General features: G+C 59.6%; 1 protein-coding gene across 5 annotated transcripts in view; it reads right to left on the reverse strand.

The window, feature by feature from the left end:
- ABCG1 (ATP binding cassette subfamily G member 1) overlaps positions 1–17,771 on the reverse strand; it is an 81,183-nt gene that overhangs the window by 24,154 nt on the left and 39,258 nt on the right. For all 5 annotated transcript variants that reach the window (XM_040483856.1, XM_040483858.1, XM_040483857.1 and 2 more), the window contains 3 exons: positions 4,023–4,140; positions 2,218–2,350; positions 302–352 (listed from right to left, as the gene is read on the reverse strand). In XM_040483856.1, coding sequence (XP_040339790.1) covers positions 302–352; positions 2,218–2,350; positions 4,023–4,140 — 302 coding nt within the window. The remainder of the gene's footprint in view (positions 1–301; positions 353–2,217; positions 2,351–4,022; positions 4,141–17,771) is intronic.

The following is a 17,771-nucleotide window of genomic DNA, read 5'->3' on the forward strand; positions in this document are numbered from 1 at the left end:
AAAAGGGGCAGAACGCTTGGTCTAGTGTTGAGGCTGGTGTCCTCTGGCCACCTAAGCTTTCCTGCCGCGCCCTTGCCATTTGGTGGCTACGCTAAGAGCTGTAAGTCTTTGGCAAGGCGGCCACTCCTGGGTCCCGGCTGCCAAGCCTGGGGCGCACACTGAGATGTCACTGTCCTCCCCATGCAGAAGGCTAGGTGACGAACCAGCAAACAAAAGCAGGGCCACAAAGTCCCTCCCCACGCCTCCACCAAAGGGATTTCACGCACTTTCTGGACCACCTGTGGCCCAATCCCACACTTACCATCTCCCTTCTGCCTTCGTCCTTCTCCTGGAGCTTCAGATGTGCAGACACCTGCAGGGTGGGGAATCAGAACAGACCGCGGTCAGCAGGGCAAGCTAACTCACTGGTCTGCTGTGGGCTGGAGCCTGAGCGGCCACGCTGCCAGATAATGGAAGAAAGCCCCTGGAGCTCTTGGTTTCCTACCCCCCTTGGCTTAACAAAGGCGGGGTCCCAGAGAGCAGCACGTGTCTGGATTGCTTCCTGTCATCTCAGACGGCTTCTCTGCTGTGCCCACAAGAGAAGGTGGGTAGGGGCAGCTGACAGTCAAGGAAACCCCAGGCATCAGGGGCTTAAAGACCAGGCCACCTGTTAAACCACTGGACAGCTTAAGGCTATCCACAGTGGGAGTGCTTACACCGCAGAAATTGGAAAGTGCTTAATCTTTGGAGCCCCCCCCCCCCCCGGCATCGTTTCGTTTTGTTTGAGATCCGGTTGGCTGTGCACAATGCTGCTGGGTAAAACCTTGGGTAGCAATCGGCATCCAGTGTCAGCCCTGGTTCTGCCCTGCCGGGTTCCGTGGGCCACCATGGGAGACAGGGGCACACCTCCCATCCAGGCCTGGGTGGCTCACAGGGCCGGCTGCCTGCTGGGTAACACCGAGTGTCACCTGGTGGTCTGCCTGGTGGTGGTAAGGATCAGAAGCAGCACGTGGAAAGGCACAGCTGTCGTGACACATGCCTGGGACTGGGTGTGGGTGGCTGGTGTCACCCCCACCCCTGTGACAGGACCTTCTGAAGCCAAAGGCATGATTTCCCCAAGAGAGAGGTGGTTTTCAAGGTATCATACAACTCTCAAAATCAAAATCTTATTTAATTTCATGCTGAAAATGGATTTCACAGCACAGCCTGGTGACAGCTTGGTGAGAGTCACCAATCTTGTCTGCAAAAGAAAGCAGTGATCGAGCTGGAAATCGAAATGAAGCTTCTCGGTCAAGTAACCAAGTGTTCAGTTCAGTAACTCGCCAAGAAGCTAAACTCTGGTCTCCCAGGAGAAAGGCGACAAACTAAGTTTGAATTTTCTAAACCGACTGTTCTTTTCGTAACCCCTCCTAAGTTCCCTGTGCCCCATGAGAATGGCCACTTGGAGGCAGAGTAAGCTATCAGAGGCACTGAGCATGTGTGCCTGCTGGCAAAGAGACGTCTCTCCTTCCAGAACATTCAGCACCAGGCATGTGAACGAAGACAACCCACAGAGCAGGTCGGGGACAGGTGGCGTATCCTACATCTTACCTGTTCCCCTTTGCTGATCTGAGAAGCCCTTGGAGTTGCCCTTCAGAGAAGTTGGCAGGCAGCCCTCTCCAAGCCCACAGAGAGGAAGCTTTGCCCTGTCCAGGTCAGGAGCACAGGGCAAGACCTCTCTGGGCAGGAGAGTGAAGGTAAAAGCCTGTTTACTGACCAGGCCCCAGGCAGAGCACCCCAGAACATTCCCCACAGTGCCAGGAGGGACCTGGGGGCCGCACACTATCTTTTGCAGCAGGTGAGGCCAAGGCAGAAAAGCTAGCAGCCCCATGCACAACCAGGGGGGGGGCCGAGGACAAGACCCTCAAGGCCCTAACCCAGGCACCAGATCGGAGAACTTGGGCCCAAAGCCACAAACAACTAAGGGCAGCTGATGGCCCTTAGGGGCGATAGGGGTCTGTTTGATGGTGTATCAGTAACCTCACAAACTTGGCCATGAATTTGCCATCCAGAGTCTATGAGAAGTCAGAGTCTTGGGAGTTTGTTTTCGATGAAGCTGTCCAAACAGCATGCCTGGTGTGAGAGCTGCGCTGGAGGGAGGTGGCTCGCAGAGCCCCCAGCCCCACGCCGGGCACTGCTCTAATGGGGGGAGGGGTAAGGGGGGCAGCCCGTGCAGGCTCAGGCCGGTGGGCGGCTCACCATCATGGCTTCCTGCACAGTGAGGTGTGGCAACAGCATGTCGTCCTGCATGATGTAACAGGACACCTTCCGGAAGCAGCGCAGATCCCGGGGCAGGCCGTTGATGAGGACGACCCCCTTCATGCCAGTCTCCCTGCAGAGCCGAGAGCGGACACCGTCAGCTCCTCCTCCAGGGCCCTGGGGAGGGAGGAGGCCCCTCCCAGCATCTTCCCGATGGACCGTTTACCGCAGGGACACCAAGGGGCAGGCAGGAGGGGATGGGGACCCAGAACAGTACCAGGACTCGCAGGGAGGAGCTGCACGGAGACCACACTCGTTTGGACGGGGAGGTGAACCGAATCCGCAAGTAACCAGCGCTTACGAACAAAGATGCGCGTGGGTGCTCCCACGCGTGGCCACCAGGTGGGCCGTCCCCCCCGCCCCCCGCCACTGTGCTGGGGTTTGTGAGATTGGCTTCTGAGCGATGTCGTGAGTGGCCAAGGCTACCCCGAAGGCCAAAACTCTGCAGCTGGGGGTGTGGCCGCTTTATAGGAACCAGCTCCTGAGGGCGGAGACCGAGCAGGCTCCCTGTGTGCAGGTGGCTCAGAGGAGGGGGTCTGGGCCCTGCATCCATTCGGCCAAGCGGATGCTCCTTCTCCACAGGTGAAGTTGTCCCCTGGCCCAGCGACAGGTCGGGACATGGCGTGTGCACCCCAGAGACCTGAAGGGCACGGCCTCCCCCTCCCAGACCCACGGTGCATCTGCGCTGGCCCAGGGAGGTGGGGGAGGCCGGGACAGGCCCCTAAGGAAGTGCCTCCTGGATGTCTCGGGGCACAGAAACACCGAGGGATAGTGGAGACCAGTGAAATTACGGAGTCTGGTTTCCAGCCTCATCCCGGCCATTACTATGACCTTGGGCTCTTTCTTCCAGGCAATGGGCTGGGATCCCCACCCCCCCCTCCCCCAGGGAATAGCAACCTCCAGGCAGTGGGCCACAGCCCCAGGCTGCCTGAGCACCCCTAGGCCAGGCAGCAACTGTGGGCGTGGGATGGGCTGCCCCCCCCCCCATGCACCCCCTGATGCTGGACGTTGACTTCAACCTTTGTCAGGTTTTTAAAAATCCTAATTTCTGGCATTAAGGAGTAATGCAGAGGTCCCAAGGAAAGAGGTGATAGTGTCTTTTTTGTTTCCAGGAGATGAAATTCTCCTGAGTATTAACAGTGTTTGCTACAGTTAGCAAATGCAAGCCCGAGAGCTGAAGACAGGTGACTTGAGGAGCACAGTTTCAACACCCATGAGGATTGGGCTTTCCGGTGATGCCCCCAGGAATGACACGGGGCAGGACGTCCAGGGCTAACACAGACACTGGCAGGAGCGTGTGAGCTCGGGGACCCAGCCTGATGGTCCTCCTGCTCATCTTACGTTAGACCCTGACTCACACTAGTCTTAGAGTTCTCCTGCTGTCCCCTCCCCAGCCTTGACCTTCCTCCTTCTTCCTATCCTGCGCCTGGCCGCGGCTGAGCCCACGAGGGAGCCCACCCGGCTGCTCCGTCCCGTGGCCTCCTTCCCCTGCACGTGGGCCGTCCACCCTCCACCGTCACGTGACATTGAGCAGGTGCTGCACTCTGACACTTTCAAAGTCACTGCCGTCCCTGCAGGGCTTCCTTCCCGGATCCCAAGGCCTCTCGCTGCTAAACCCCACAGGTCACAGTCTGTACAGAACCTTAAGAAGTGACAGGTCGAACAGAAGGGGCTTCTCTCTCCCGACTGCCACCCACAGGCCAACCACGGGGTGAGGACCTGTTTCTCCGCAGAGGCGTGCTCACCTGTATCCAGCCAGAATGTTCATGAGTGTGGACTTCCCGGCCCCAGAGGGACCCATGATGGCCACCAGCTCCCCGCTGTTGAACTTCCCGGAGATGCCTTTCAGAAGGGTCTTGTATCCTGCAGAAAGCACATCACACCCGTTTCCCAGCTGCTGATCGCAGGGATCGTGGGCTTTTCCGCCAGGCAATACAGGCAAACCCACGAGGACACCCGACGATGTAACCACGGCCAGAAAGCAAGATCTTACACGCGTGGCCTAAATGCCGAGTTCTGAGGGCGAAAGCCCACCGCCCGTGTGCCTCCATCTTCCTCAGTTGCACACCCCCCGGCGTTATGTTAGCAGCGACCCGCACACGTGCGCTGCTCTAGTGTTTATAAAGCACTTGCGTGTGCATTAATTATCTGGCCTACAGGGAATCCACCACCTCGTTTTGGAATAAGACCAGGGGGTCTGGTGTCTCCTTCAGGACCCCCACAGCCAGTGTGAACAGAGCTCAACCCAGGGCCACACCGCCAGCCATGTCACTTCCGCCCCCACGATGGGGAGCAAGTATGTTTATTTACTTACTTTTTTTTTAATTTTTTTTAACCTTCATTTATTTTTGAGACAGAGAGAGAGCATGAACGGGGGAGAGTCAGAGAGAGAGGGAGACACAGAATCCGAAACAGACTCCAGGTTCCGAGCTGTCAGCACAGAGCCCGACGTGGGGCTTGAACTCACAGAGTGTGAGATCATGACCTGAGCCGAAGTCGGACGCTCAACCGACTGAGCCACCCAGGCGCCCCGCAAGTGTGTTTATTAACGAAACGGTTATTTCATTTATTTACAGTTTGTACACACACGAACTATTCATGCAAGACTTCTTCATAAACCATCGCCTTCTAATTAAATAATTAAAATAGTATTAGTTAATTAATAGTTAAGGGCTTGTCGTTTTGCAGCCACATCAAATTGCTTTGGAAGCTCTGCCAAGTCTCCATCCGAGAGCCTCGTAAAAGGAGAAGGACCACACGTCACAGAGAGCCACATTCGCCCGCCTTCGAGTAGACGGTTCAACGTGCGGCAATAAAACAGGCAGCTGGACCCACGGGTAAAAACTCCTGATTCGGACCCATTTCCTCAGTTCCTGAGAAACGTGCTCAGAAGGGACCCCACCAGGACCACAGTCACGCAAACGAAGCGTTTCACCCCCCACGGCCAACACTTACAGGGGCCGGTGAAGCCCTCCAGGCAGGGAGCCCCTCCTTTCGACTTTCTCCCCAGTCGCTGGCTGTATGCTCCTGGTACCCCCAAACCTGCACGGGCCTGGGGGGGTTCTCGCCCAGCTGTCTACTCGTCTTCCACAGATGGGGCCCCTCAACCCCGCACCTGTCACCATGTGCCACCTCGATTTGGACAGGGAGTCCCCGAGGACTTGTTTAATCAGGCAGAGAAGCAGAAGCAAAAAGCAGGAAGCCTGTGGCCCCGCGATCTGCCTCATTACGGAGAGCGGCAGAGTCCCCTGGGGAGAGATTGCGCCAGGTAGGAAGGGGCAGAGGGAGACCAGCTGCAGGGAGGGGCTGGGACCCCAAGGACGGCGTCTGCATCTGCCCTGTGGCGGACGGACACATGGAAGAGCTGGGGATCAGCAGAGGCCCCTCCTTTGCAAGGTCAAGCTCCCCGTGCGGTGGGACCTCATCAGGCGCCCCGGGGCCTGGGCCACAGGGACCCGAATGACATCACTGAGGGCGCACTAATTCCAGAAAGGCGTCTGCTCCTTCCTGGCCTCCCGGTGGGCAGTTCAGGTGGGGATCGGGGTTACTCCCAGGCAAACCCTCCCTTGAGTCTGTCCCTTGAGAACCAGTAACCTCCTGAGGATGTAGGTGACTCACTGAGATAGCCATGTGCAGGCCAAGGGCCGTCTGACGGCCTGGGGGCGGCCTTGTGCCCCGGGGTTCCGAGAGGCCCTTTCCCTCTGGGCAGAGCCCGTGGGGGCTCCTCTGACAGCACCTGGGGCTGCCCCTTGGTGTTGGGGTGCACACTGGGCACCAGATAATAGCACAACTCACACAGGCGGTGATGCCCACCGCCAGCACACGGGGACGTGCACCAAACCCATGGGAGCGGTGGACTCATCTGGCCCTTTCAAGAGAAGGTGGGCCCATAGGGATGTGGCCTGTGGTCTTGTCATTTAGAGCCACCGACTGGGACTGTACATGTGCCCACGAACCCCGTACTGGCTTCGTGGGCCAGGGCCAGGTGGAGCGAGGCTGGTGAGGCTGACGACTCATGCCTCGGGGAGGGGCGCTGGCTCCCAGGGCAGCCAGTGAGGCCAGGTGCATGCGGCGGGCTGGCCGAGGGGGTCCTCCCGAGCGGGGCCTGCACGGGTCCGGTGGCGGAGAAGGTACCAGACCCGGCGTGGGGCTGTGCTTCTTTAAGATCAGAAACCTGCTTTTCTTTAGAAACAGGGAACACACATTCGGGAGTGAAGAATCGTAAAAGTGACAGTGGAACCAAGAAATCACCAGTCTGTCTGGACCCGCAAGGGTCCGAGTTCACACTCGGACGTGGGGCCCCCAGTGTGGTGCCCAAGGACCGGGCGCACCCATTAGAATCGTGTTTGTGAGTGTCCCACACGTGCTCACTCTATTTGTGCAGCAAAATCGTCCTTGGCTGCAGAGCCTTGCACTTGACCCCTTGCAGAAATACGGAATGCGAGAATACGTGAGGCGTCCCAAACCCCCACCCTACGTCCCGAGCTTGAGCTCGGCCCAGCCCAGCTCTTGGCACGATGGGGGAGCCACCTCCTTCGTGTGCTGTGGACACTCGATACGCTCTCCCTGCTGCTTCTGGTGAGGCAGTGATTTTCCGGGGATCACCAAGTGCAGAAACCACAGAGGGGCAGGGCCCCCCTGCTGCGTGCGGACAGCCCATCCCTAAAACAGCCGGGCAAGAAGCCAGATCAAAACCCACACAACAGAGGAACGGAGAGAAAGACACAACGACAGAGAGGACAGTGCCCCAGGTCCCTCCAGCCCAGGGACGAGAACTCTGCTCAGACACCGGCCCTTCCACCTCAGAGGAGGTTAGCGCCACTCTGTCGCGGGGACCCACGTTGGCGAACAGTGCTTCAGGGGGCAACGGCGTCTGTCGACCCCCACAAGGTGCTGGGGACACACAGCGGCAAAGCTTCAGCCTGGGGGGGCACACAGATGTCTCATTTTGTAGAAACGTGCCCTTGGAGGGGAAGGACGGGGGACAGCCCGGCCCTCGGGCGAGTGCCAGCTCTGGGTGCGCTCACTCGGGGTGAGCGCGGCACCCGCTTCGCTCACAGCTTCCCCTCTGTGCCCCACAGCAAGCTGAGTACTGGGTTCCTCCTCATAAGCTGCAGACCAGAAGCCAGGGCCCAGAGAGGGTGTGTGACCTGCCCAAGGTCCCACAGCGGGTCAGCAGAGAAGGCCAGCATTGCAAGCGCTGTGCGAATCTCCAGCAGGGGCTCTTGCAGCCGGGGGCCTGATGTGCCGCCAGTGCCAGCAATGCCGTCGCGGGGTTTGGGCGTCGCTCCCGCCCCCCCGCGTGGCCTGGGGGGGCCCGCCCCCCCCGTCAGTGTCAGCTCAACCCAGGCACGTGCGTTCCGTCTGCTACTGTGTGAAGCACTTCACAGAGAAAGGGAAGAAATGACTCGCCTTTCGCCCCCCAAAGACAGGATCCCCTCCCTCCCCGGAGGCCCAGGTTGCCACCCGGGGGCAGGCGGAGCTGAGAGGTCCCAGGGGGCTCGGGCCGAAAACGCCCTGTGTGCACCCAAAGAGCTCGGAGCGGGTCGAATCCTCCCTTCCCCTTCCAGATCTTCATTCCGTAAAACGCCCTCAAGGTAAAAACAAACACTTCCTGCCGGGGTGAGGGAGGGTCTTCTGTGGTTTAGGGAGGACTCACTCAAGCCCTGTGTATGTTAGGGACCCCTCGGTGCACGTGGGAAGACAGGCGTCCTCTGACAGAACAGACGCTCCCTGATACTAAAGTGCCTCCAGCCACCCAGCCCGGCGGCGCAGGGACAAAGGGGTTCGGCAGACGTGTTTCAGAGCAGCGCCCGCAAATCGGGGCCCGCTGTCGGAGCCCTCGGGGACCCGTTAGGCCCCGATCCTAGTGACCTGCAGAAAATAACAAGCAGCATGTCCCGCAGGCTCCAGCCAGTGACTCGCTGGCTCAGGCCTCACTGACCGAGTTGTGGCTTTAGAACAGGCGGCTGTTTCTAGAGAGGTTTCCAGGGTCAGTGCGTCGCTAGGTTTTGTTTCTGAGCCGCGGCAAACAAGGGCGCGCTGTCTCACCGCGCCGGGCAGCGGACAGAGAAGCGGGCGCCCCCAGAGAGGGGGCTCTTTCCGCGCTCGTCCGAGGGCCGAATGCCATCCTGACGGTCCAGGGCGCTGACCCCGCCGGGGGTGGGGCACGCACACCATAAAAATAACGGTGCAGGAACAGTCCCCACGCGGGCAGCTGTGCAGAGGCCACAGAGGGGCCGCCCTCCTGGGTCTGCTCGCTCACTCAAGACCCGGCCCAGGTGGCTGTGCCCACAGAATAAACCACGGACCCCCCTGCTTTGCTGCAGAAGCAAATGGGTGTGGCCACGTTCCAATAAACCTGACTTACAAACCGAGGAGGCAGGCGGATTTGGTGGTTTGTGACCCTGTTCTAGAACTCTGGAGCGGGGACTGGCCCGGCACCAGAGGCGGCTGGGCTCCCGCCAGGTCGCTTCTCTCAGGCGGGTGCGCTTGCTAGCTGTGGGAAGGCCAGGTAGGGCTGGCGTGCGCCTGCTCTAGGGGAGAATGGGGGAACTGAGGCAGCTCTGAGAGGAAACGAACTTCACCCTACACCCCGGAGCGAGGGGGACGCTAGCCTAGACCCAACTCAGCAGCATGAATGAGATGGCCTGTCAGGGTGCCCGCTGCTCCCCCATCACACCCAGACTCCCCATGGTGACATCCTAACCAGGAAGCCACACTGCCCCTGGGCGGGGCGGGGGGAGCCCCCTAGGACCGCGGTCTCCAGAGCCACCCACGGGGGCCACCTCCTCACGGGCCCTCAGGGCAGCTGCTACCAGCACCCCACTTCCACGGGAGCCCGAGAAAAGGTGACCTCAGGGCCCATTCTCTGATAGAATGTTCTAGTCCCCGTCTCCAAAGCTTACCCAGGTATACTAGAAACACGTTGGTTCGAAGCAATCCCCAGCTGCAACTCCCAGGGTGGTTTTCAGGCCTTGAGTGTTGGGGGTTCGGGGTGGAGTTGTGGGGGGGGCCCGGGAAGGGGCGGGCGGCACGGCGGGAACGCGGCCGGGCGGGGGGGATATGTGCTCTACCCCTGGAGTGGACCGAATACTAGCCTCCAAACAAGTCCACATCCTAATCCTGAGAATCTGTGTTACCCTGCAGATGGGATTAAGTGAAGGATCTTGAGATGGAGATATCACCCTGGATTATCCCGGCAGGCTCAAAATAATCACGAGAGTCTTTCGAAGGGAAAGCGGGAGACAGGCGGGTCGGAGGCAGGACTGGAGACACGACCAAGGACACAGAGGCTGAGGAAAGAGACAAATCGGGTGATGCCCCCCGTTGGCTCTGAAGATGGGGAAGGGGCCACAAGACCAGGAGTACAGCCGCTGGATGCTGGGAAAGGCAAGGAAAAGATTCTTCCTGGAAGTCTCCAGAAGGAACACAGCCCTGATTTTGGATCCCTAACGTCCCAAACTTGAAGACAATCCATGTGTGTTGTCTGAAGCCACCAGGTCTGTAGCGATTTGTTACCTCAGCACCAGGACGCCCGTAAACCCCTCCCAGCCCTGCTCAGCCGATGCCCAGGTGCTGCCTGCGGGGCCATGTCCCCCCCGAGGACCACGTCCCCCCTCCTCTGTGGACATGACGGACAGGCCAGCAAGCCTCACGAGGAGCAGCTCGACGGACAGTCTTCCCTCCGGGAAGGAAGCCCCGGGCTGTTCTAGAAGAGATGAGTGGTACCATCTGGCAAATCTTCCAGAACGAGTGTTTGTTCTATCCGGTGTCATTCTGACTTTCTCGGGTCATCCACACGGCACAGAGCCTGGTTAGACCAGGTCCCCAGCGTAGACTTTTCATAATGAGGTTAAAGGAAGCAGATTAAACTTTGCAATTAAATGTGAACAGAAAAACAAGGAGAGGGAAGAGTAAGGTGGTGGGAGGCAGCCGAGGGCCCCTCCAGCTATGCTCACGACTAGGGAGTGGCCATGGACAGACCGCCTACCCGTCCTGGCCTCAGTTTCCCCAGGATAAAACCCGTTCTGGCACTAGAATCCTCTAGATTCCTCCAGGAGTCGCATGCGGCTTTCTTTCCCTAGATAACCAAATGGTAGCTGGGGGGTTACGTGCGGATCCCACTGACAGGGCCAAGGGGTCCTGAGACTGGGAGTCCCCTCTGCACGTGCCAAGCTCACGGCGAGCGTCTGCGACTGAGGCCAGGTCCAGGTTCGTCATCGTGCAGGGCCTGACACAGAACCTTCCCTCAGTCCGAGCACGTGCTTGATTTTCGCCCGTTCGTCAGCTCTGAGGAATGACGACAAAAAAGAAAGGAGCCCCAAGCGGCTTAGGAAGACCCAGGGAATAGACACAGACCGTCGACTATTTTTAAATGTATGGGATTTAACTACAGATCTTTTCAGCGGTAAAATTTCCCACAGCTAACGCCCAGAATCCTAGAGCGAGTCATTTTCCAGCTCTGCCAGGCAAGACTCGCGCCAGCCAGTCCCTCAGACCACACACAGCGTGACCCCCCACCCCATTACCCAGAACTGTATTTCACTGAGGCTTTGTCTTCTCCGCCATGAGGGAGAGACGCAGTCAGACGTTCCTACCCAACTGACGAAGATCAACGCCGACGCACTGGATACGAAAACGACGGCGATCCGAAGATTGCGTGATCCGGTCAGTACCGAGACACCCCGGATCGTTCTCGAAAGAGCAAATCAGTGGAAAGATGGGCGAGGGGAGCAGGTGGGGTACAGAGAAGGCTTCTGCGTTCTGGGGCGGGGGGCTGGCTTCGGGGGCTCCAGCGGGGGCCCGGGGCTCTGATCACTCACGGCACACCGAAGTGTACAAGTCTCCTGTGCACGCCAAAGCTGCCCATCTGTATCCAGACAGTATGCAGCCCATGGAGCCCACATGCACGTGCTCCCTCCTTACACAGCTTTTTTCTCAAGAAGCACAGTGCCTCCCACCGTGCAGGAAGGCATCTCTGGACCAGGGGCATGTCAAGGCCAGTTTGATCGAATCCTAAATTATGAGACATTCTCCCCTGCCCCTAACTTAAACGCATTCCCGTGAGGGCTTGGATCTTGGCATCAGCATCAGAGTGGCTCTGAGCCCCCAACATCGTGGTTGCTGGCCCCAGGTGACCTGTGTGACCTGGGTGATGGGAAATGGCGTCCCGGTTAATATCCCATCGGGGTTCTCTGAGATGCTGACCCGCTGAGACAGCCGTGGGGCACGAAGGCGTGAGCGGGCCTGGGTACAGTCGAGCCGGGAGGATGGCAGGACCCGGTACATGAACCTCTCTATCCCAGCCACCGCTCCTGGAGCCCAGCCGACAGTGCCCGCCGTCCCCCGTGGCCTCGGGCGCAGCAGCTGAAAACCCCACTGGCCCCAGTGGCAAGACAGACAGGGTCCTGCCAGTGACACCGGCAGCATCTTTCCTGCATCGTCATCAAGGGCTGTTTGAGGCAAAGCCCTCTGCATATGCCATTGAATCAGCCTCAGTGAGCCCAGCAGCCCTGGGGGCGGGGGGCAGAATGAATGTCAGAGGAGGGGACGGAGGCTTACAGAGGCTTACAGTGGCCGAGGGACTTGCCCAGGGCACACGGGGAGGAAGTGTCCACTTCTTGGATCCAAGTCGGGGCCACCCCTTTCCCAGTGCTGCTCTGGAGACGGGGAGGCGGCGCCCAGTGACCGGGTCCCAGCCAGCCCCCCTTGGGGGCGTCGGCACACGGGCCGGAGGACAAAGCCGAGGGCTTGCCAAATAGCAAAAGGTCTCAAAAACCCCATCAGAATTCCTTCCCTGGGATCCACCGTAGAATCAGTCAGGGCATAAAGCCATCACGTCAGAAGGACGACTGAGAAGTGTTGTTTCTGGGACACCAAAGAGCGGACTCGGGGAACATGAAGAACTTTCGGCAAAAGCAGGCCCCCCCCCCTCCTGAAACCAGAGGGAGCCCGAGCCGCGATTAAAGGGGAAGAGCAACACAAACCAACAAGAACGAAGAGCAGAGTCTCCGAGGGTGGCTCCGATTTACATAAAGTCCCCGCCCCGAGCGGTGGGCAGGAAGCTCACAAATGAAATTCTGACTGCGTGTCCACTTCAGGTGCCCTCTCTGTGATCCTTACCTGCACGAGGCCGCCGTGCACCCACGAACGTGCCCACACACCAGGTACACACAGGCACACTCACACCCCACCGCATGCCCACACCCTGGTACACACACGCACACATGTGCATGCACACCACACACACACACACACACACACACACACACACGCACACCCGCACCCCACCATGTACACACACAGGCACACCGACACCCCACTCCACACACACCACACCGCCAGCCAGTTCGTGAGAACACTGGCAGTGGAACAGCCCTGCCCCAGCACAGCCACTAAAAATTGGATGCAAGTCATTTACATCTGCCTGTCAGGCATGAAGCAGGTTTTTATCACCACGTTATTTTTATACTTCTAAAAGCAGAACTGGTCTCTTTCACACACTTCTAAACCTGGCTAGAACAATGAAGAAAAAAATCCTGATTCTTCAAATGATGCCAGCAGGGCCGCGAGGGTGCCAAACAATCTCCCAGGCATCCCATCATCCTCACCTGAGCAGAACACGCAGTACCTGGTCTCCACGCCCACGGCGGAATGCTCTATGGAGACCCACGTTTGTAAGATAAGCCCAGCTGCGCCCCCCCCTCCCCCCGCGTCCCTCTCCCTCCTCTCTCCTCTCCCTCTCCTCTTCTTCCCACTACTCTTGGCCCCAGAGCTAAAAGGATCTCTTGTTCAAAGTGTCTCTCTCCAGCCCCTTCCCCCTCCCCCTCCAAGAGTAACCTCAAGGCACGAAGGACAGAACTCTGTGTCCCTATAAATCCAGACATTTCGTTCTTAGCCCACCTGCTTCTTCCCTGCAACACCCAAGGGCCTTCCTTCACATTCCCGCCTCGGTTTTTCTTATTAAGTGGCAAAGCCACGCCTACAAACCAACCCTCTGTCTCCTTTTTTATGCACCTTCCGAAACACTGAAGGGGGCTTCTGACATGACAGCAACAGCAGGGAAGACGGGCTCGTAACGCGAACACGGGCCCGATCATGGGGTAGGTGAGGCCTTCCGAGACGTTACCATGTGTCCCCAAACCGTGCAAACGGCACGTCCCCGCTCTCTGCCGGCCCAGCGAGTGTTGGGGCAGCAAGTCCAGTCGGCTTCAGCACGGCTAACTTAACCGGTCCGACCGTGACCGTCTACCACTGGTCTTACAGCCCCCTCTCCCCCCACCAGCAGCTGGATAACAGACAAAGCGCTGAACTTTCCAAGGGCTTTCCTTTGGGCCTGACTTTAATGGACCCCAAATGGTCACCCGGCCACGGTTCAGGATGCCTTTCCACCCTTGCTTCCCTAGAGCCTCTCTGCTTTATTGTCCCTGGTTGATGGTCTCCCTCACCGCCCATTTCCCCTGTCCGTCTGTCCGTCTGCCGCCCCACCTCGGCCCGGCTCTAGGCCCAAGCAGCTCCCTCATTCTTTCCGCCGGCTTCGGCCTCAGGATTTTAAACCTCACTGGAGAACGATCACATCAATGAACATCACGGGAGACGGTGCTCAGTGTCCAGAAAGCACCCCAGGGAGGCGCACACGCCCCCTCTCACCTCCTGCCCCAGCAGGTGCATCTGGGGTCACTGGGCAGAGCTGCATAAATGTGGTTTCCGTCTCCCCGGGAAGCCAGTCGCGGCACCAAGGGTTTCCGTCCAGCTCCTCTCTGCACAGGGCTTTTGGCCTAGGGGTCGGTGGGCTACTGACACCCTGGAGGGTCACATGAGGGCCTTTCTCCCTCTAAGGAAGGGCTTTGGGCAAGGAAACCATGCAACGGGCATCATCCGGTGCCTTGCTGAACTGCGCCTGGTGTGGCCGGGATTTAGTCCCCCACCTTCCGCGGTGACTGGGGCTGTCCTCCCCGCCGCGAGCACCAGCTCATCCCCAGTCTGGTCCTGTGACCTGCTCCGGGCACCCGCCTTTGGAGATGCCGCGCTTGACCGGGTCTCCACGTGTCTGCGCCACCCACGTTCCCTGCCGACGTGCCCCACTCAGACCCCGGTGTCTGTCTCCAACCGGGGTGGCGACCGGCCCTCGATTCCGGGCAGGGCGGATGCACTCCCCGGGGCCAGCGGCCCCAAGGCTGGGATCCGGATCCCAGCGTCCTGACGCTCCTGCCATGTCCCTCCCCGAGTGCCGACGCTGCACGCAGGCCTGCGGGGACGTTGGGAGACCGGAGCACTCGGGTGGCAGCCCCTGGTGCAAAGATTCTTGCTGTTGCTGCCTGCCCCAAGGAGCACCAGCGTCAGCCGCGCTCACCGAGCTGGAAAAGGGACCGTCCCCTCCACCCTGCAGTCGCTGCACCAAGAGGTTGCCCCCGGCCTCACAAGCAGCTCTTCTGTGAATGACAGTTTATCGCGGGACACGTTTCAGAACTGGAGGACATTCACCGGCGTCTTCCGTTGAAGAAACATCACAGTACGACTCGGACCAGAGACCACACGCTCTCCAAAAAGGCACGGTGGAGGCTCTCAAACGGGACAACCTAGAAGTGTCGCTGCATTTCCCCATCAGCCAGGCTGGCTGCCGTAACACATCACAGTCGCCCGAGCTCCGTGCTCGTCGGGCTCTGAGGCGTCCCGGACCTACTGGACCCGTTTGTGCTCAGCGGGGCTATTTAAGGAAAGTCGTGGTTACCGCTGTGATCTGTCCAATGACTGCTTCCCCATCCCAAGTTCAAAGTCTGAAGGGGAAAAGGAGAAACTAAGCCCAAATCAGCACATGTGCAATTGTACATACAGAGGGCTCTGGGCGGCTTCCAGAAGCACGCCATGGCTGGCGACCGCTGGGCTCTACTCCCCTCCCTCATTGGGAAACGTTGATGGCATTTCCCCAACAGGAAATGGCAGCCACAGCTCGGTCTCCTGCAAGCACCCGGGCAGAGCTGGAGATAGCTCAGCCACGCGTCACCGTGCGTGGCCACATCCGAGAAACGTTCTGGGGACAGCTTCAGAAGACGCAGATTGGAGGACACTGTATTTCCACATTTGGCATTTCCAAGGGCCCCGTGGCATGACCGAGGTGGCTAAGCCAGGGATGCCACTGACCCCACCAGCTTCATGAACTTTCCCTGTTGTTCTGGGTTACACAGCCGTGGAGAGGACCCCACACACAGACGCAGGCCTGACACCCATCCTAGAGGGTCACTCTGGCTCCCTGAGTAAAAGCTCGGTACCCTCTGGACCAGTGGGGATTCCCCGTGGCATCCTGAGCCTCTCGGGTGTCCCTCTGGATGGGGCCCCACTATCTCCCCCTCCAGGACCACCTCTGTGTGGCCAGGCCCAGCGTTCCGGGCCTTCTGCCACAACTGGGCCCTGCCAGGCCCATCTCCCACCACCCAGCGATGAAACTCAACTTTCCCCGCACACCAGACCAGTCTGCTGGGGTCTCCCAAACATGCCTTGGCTGGTGTTTTTCACCCCACAGAACGCGCCCCCTGTGCTGGCTCCATCATGGTCTGGCCAGGGACGTGGCCCCTGGGAGAGAGTGACCTTTACAGGGTGACTGGTGATGGCTCAAATCCCAAATCTACCCCTCTGTTTTCTCATCTCTAAAGTGGGGATAACCACATCTACCTGCTTGGAAGGTGAAAGGAGGCGAGCACTGGGGGGGCCTCTGGTGCTGGGCTGGGCCTCAGTGAACACACCCCCCTCCAAACTAGACAGGCTTCTTCCTCCAAGCAATTGGGCCATTTTCATCTATTCATTCCATTTGCCAACTCATTCGCCACCTTGAGAGTCAAGGCAGCAGGTGCGGAGGCAGGCCGGTCAGAAGCCACTCCTGCCTTCCTCCAGGCTCTCCACCTGCCGGGGGAGGGCCACCCAGTCCCTCACAGGGCCGGGGGCCGGCGTCCATGGGGCACGGTGCCTGGGGCAGTGTGGGACGTCAGAGCACAAGTTCGATCACTGTCACCGCGCTGTGGTTGCTCTGTTGTTAGCTCTGCCCTCACGTCCCTTGCAGGGGGAAGACGGGTCCCTCCTGGAAGCCTGGTCCTCCTGGGTACCGGGGAAGGTCTCACACCCAGCGCCCGTCCAATCCTCGGCCTGGCTCCTGACCAAGTCTCCAACCAACAAAGCGTGTTGAGAAGCCATAATCGCAAGAGACGCAGGCTTAAGTGTCACCTGCCGTTCGGGGAGCACGGGACCCAGAGACGGCCGGGTTCACAGCACCACGCGGGAGAGGCTGACTGACACAGCCGTGCGCTAAGGGCACGTGCAACCCACGAACGAAGCTCCGGGGACCACGCGCGGCCACAGGGAGGACTGGCGAGCCGGCCGGAGAGGAGGCCCTGCCCCTGGATGGACTGACTCGTTCTCTGGACGGCCCGGTGCGTGTCCTCAGCGCCCACTTCCGAGGAGCAAGCCGAGTGTGGCTCCTGAATGTCTGAGCGCCACTGCACGCAGCCTCCTGTCCCTGGAGTCCTCGCCTGTGAGCAGGACACCCCACAGGCACCCACAGAGCAGAGACCAATGAGGTGCCCAGCGGGGCCGGGGGAGCCAGCTGAGCTTGAATCTGGCGTCTGCCCGTTTAAAGGCCTTCAAAATGTGACCAGACGTGCCACAGTCCCCCAGGTCCCTGGTCAGCAGGGTGGCAGGATTCACCCAGGGGGAAGGCCGCTCGGCCAAGGAGGCCTCGTCACCTCCTTCTAGGGCGCTCTCCTCCTGGGTCTTCCCTTCCCGTCGTCCCCCGGGAGCCCCAATCCCCGGGCTTGCGGGCCAGAACCCCACGTCACGGACGGGCACACGCCGGCCCTCCCTCAGCGGGAGCTCTCCATCCATCCATGCCTTCTGCCTTTTCCTTTCTTGATCGCAGACCGCTTCAGTGGCAGGGCGCTGGCGACCGCAGCCGCCCCGGCTTCCGGGCTCCCTGGGCCCGGACACCTTTCCACGCTCCCACCTGGACTAACTCAGCAGATTCCCACACGACCCTGCGTGGGACGTACTTTTAATACACCCACTTCACGGGTGAGAACATTGAGGGATGGAGAACTAAAATAACCTTCCCGGGGTCCCGGGGGCCAGCGGCTGAGGAGTCAGCGCTTAAACCACCTGGCCTGGTCCCGAGTGTATCTGTGATGCTAACTCCCCCTCCGACACAGACGGAAGGAAAAGAAATGAATACTCACGTGCCCACCACCCGGGTGAGGAAACACAGTGCCTGCTGTACCCCGTGCCCTCCTGGGGTCCCCACGCTCTCTGTGGGCCGCAGCCTGTCTCCCTCATGGCACACAGACTGGTCAGGTGGTGGCCCTGGAGACCCTGGTGCCCGCACACCACTGATCCTTCTACTCCCCCCTCCCCCCCACACCCCCCAGATCTGGACACCACACCAGGCCCTCGGCCGGGCTCTGGCCCCCTTCCTTCCTGGGCAGTGGGCCTCCCATTACACATTCTGTCCC

This window comes from Herpailurus yagouaroundi, unplaced genomic scaffold (genome assembly GCF_014898765.1).
Source record: "Herpailurus yagouaroundi ecotype Mexico unplaced genomic scaffold, PumYag 162, whole genome shotgun sequence".
NCBI classification, from domain to species: Eukaryota; Metazoa; Chordata; class Mammalia; order Carnivora; family Felidae; genus Herpailurus; species Herpailurus yagouaroundi.